This window comes from Otolemur garnettii, unplaced genomic scaffold (assembly GCF_000181295.1).
Source record: "Otolemur garnettii isolate 467f Iridium unplaced genomic scaffold, OtoGar3 scaffold00052, whole genome shotgun sequence".
Classification (NCBI taxonomy): Eukaryota; Metazoa; Chordata; class Mammalia; order Primates; family Galagidae; genus Otolemur; species Otolemur garnettii.
Window position 1 is genome coordinate 322,444 of NW_003852447.1, and position 1,520 is coordinate 323,963.

The 1,520-nt window shown below is 37.2% G+C and overlaps 1 protein-coding gene across 1 annotated transcript in view; it reads left to right on the plus strand.

The window, feature by feature from the left end:
* Window positions 1-1,520, plus strand: part of SEC23A (Sec23 homolog A, coat complex II component) — a 63,768-nt gene that overhangs the window by 17,306 nt on the left and 44,942 nt on the right. The window contains exon 8 of the mRNA XM_012806437.2: window positions 812-970. Within this exon, the coding sequence (XP_012661891.1) occupies window positions 812-970 (159 nt within the window). The remainder of the gene's footprint in view (window positions 1-811; window positions 971-1,520) is intronic.

A 1,520-nucleotide genomic window follows, 5' to 3' on the forward strand; every position in this document is an offset into this window, starting at 1 on the left:
GCGGGTCCGGGCTGGGGATTCGAACCCGCCACCTTAGGTGTACGTGGCTGGTGCCTTAGCTGGTTGAGCTATAGGCTCCGAGCCGTTTTACTTACTTTTAAAGTAACACATTTTCTCATATTTCACTGGCATCTTGTGAGAAAGGGTAAGTAGATTGGAGTGGTCAGTATATAACAGTGGTTCTCAATCTGCAGGTCCATGACCCACAGAAACTGTATTAATGGGCCGCGGCATTAGGAAGGTTGAGAACCACTGATATATCAACTTAAACTATAAGTTATACTTATGCTTTAAACATAGAAAACAAAAGCAAAATAACACCACAAAACAGAAAAGCCAGGTGCAGTGGTGTGTGCCTATAGTCCCAACTGCTCAAGAAGCTGAGGCAAGAGGATCACTTGCGCATGAGAGTTCAAGTCCAGCATGGACAGCACAGCAATACCATGTCTCTAAAAAGGAAAATACTAGAAAACATACAATTAACAAAACAGAAGAAACTGCCCTCTCTTCTTCTTCTTTCTCTGCTTCTCTCAGTTTAAGACTAGTTAAGCAGAAAAAATGTCCTGTTTATAGGGATTAAGTTTATATTCTTTAAAAATTCTATTGTAAATAGTAGGGTATTCCTAAAAGTGATTCAAACAAACACCTTGCTTTCGAATTCCATTTAAACATTTAATAATTTTATCTATTAGAAAATATTTGCTTTTCTCTTATCTAGAAAGAATGTAAAAATTTATCACAAACAAACACATGTGTCTATGATGTTTTCTGTTTTCCTTTAAACTCTTGACAAGTTACTTTTTCTCAATAGTGTACTTTTCCCAATACTGGGGCTCGTATCATGATGTTCATCGGTGGTCCTGCTACTCAGGGGCCTGGAATGGTGGTTGGAGATGAATTGAAGACACCCATAAGATCATGGCATGACATTGAAAAAGACAATGCCAAATATGTTAAAAAGGGAACTAAGGTAATTTGGCCTTTTAAAGTCTTTCTGTGTTATTAGAAATCTGGTATTCTATCTTAAGAGCTTCTCCTTACTCTACAGAAAGAAAAAGAAGAAATCTGGTATTCATTTGATGTAAGGGGAAGAATACAACTATTTTTTTTGTTGTTGCAGTTTGGCCAGGGCTAGGTTTGAACTCACCACCCTCGGTATATGGGGCTGACACCCTATTCACTGAGCCACAGGCACTACCCAATACAACTATTTTTTGATAGAAATTTGATACTATGAAGTTTAATATTATAACTGCTATTCAGAATTAGAGAAATATTTTTTTCTTGATAACTTTTACAGTTTTTCTTGTTTGTAATACTTAAAAACTTCCAAGTAGGTACCAGTAGGTATCTGCTTGAAGATTCCTCCGGAGAGAAGCCCTCTGTGCCTTTTAAGGTATTCTTGTTGAAGCCCCTCATGTCTCCTCTAGATATGAGTATTGTTCATTGCTTGAATAGTCCATCATTTTCTGGGGAGTTGTTTAACTTCATCTAACTTCACATTTTTGTACATTTCACCA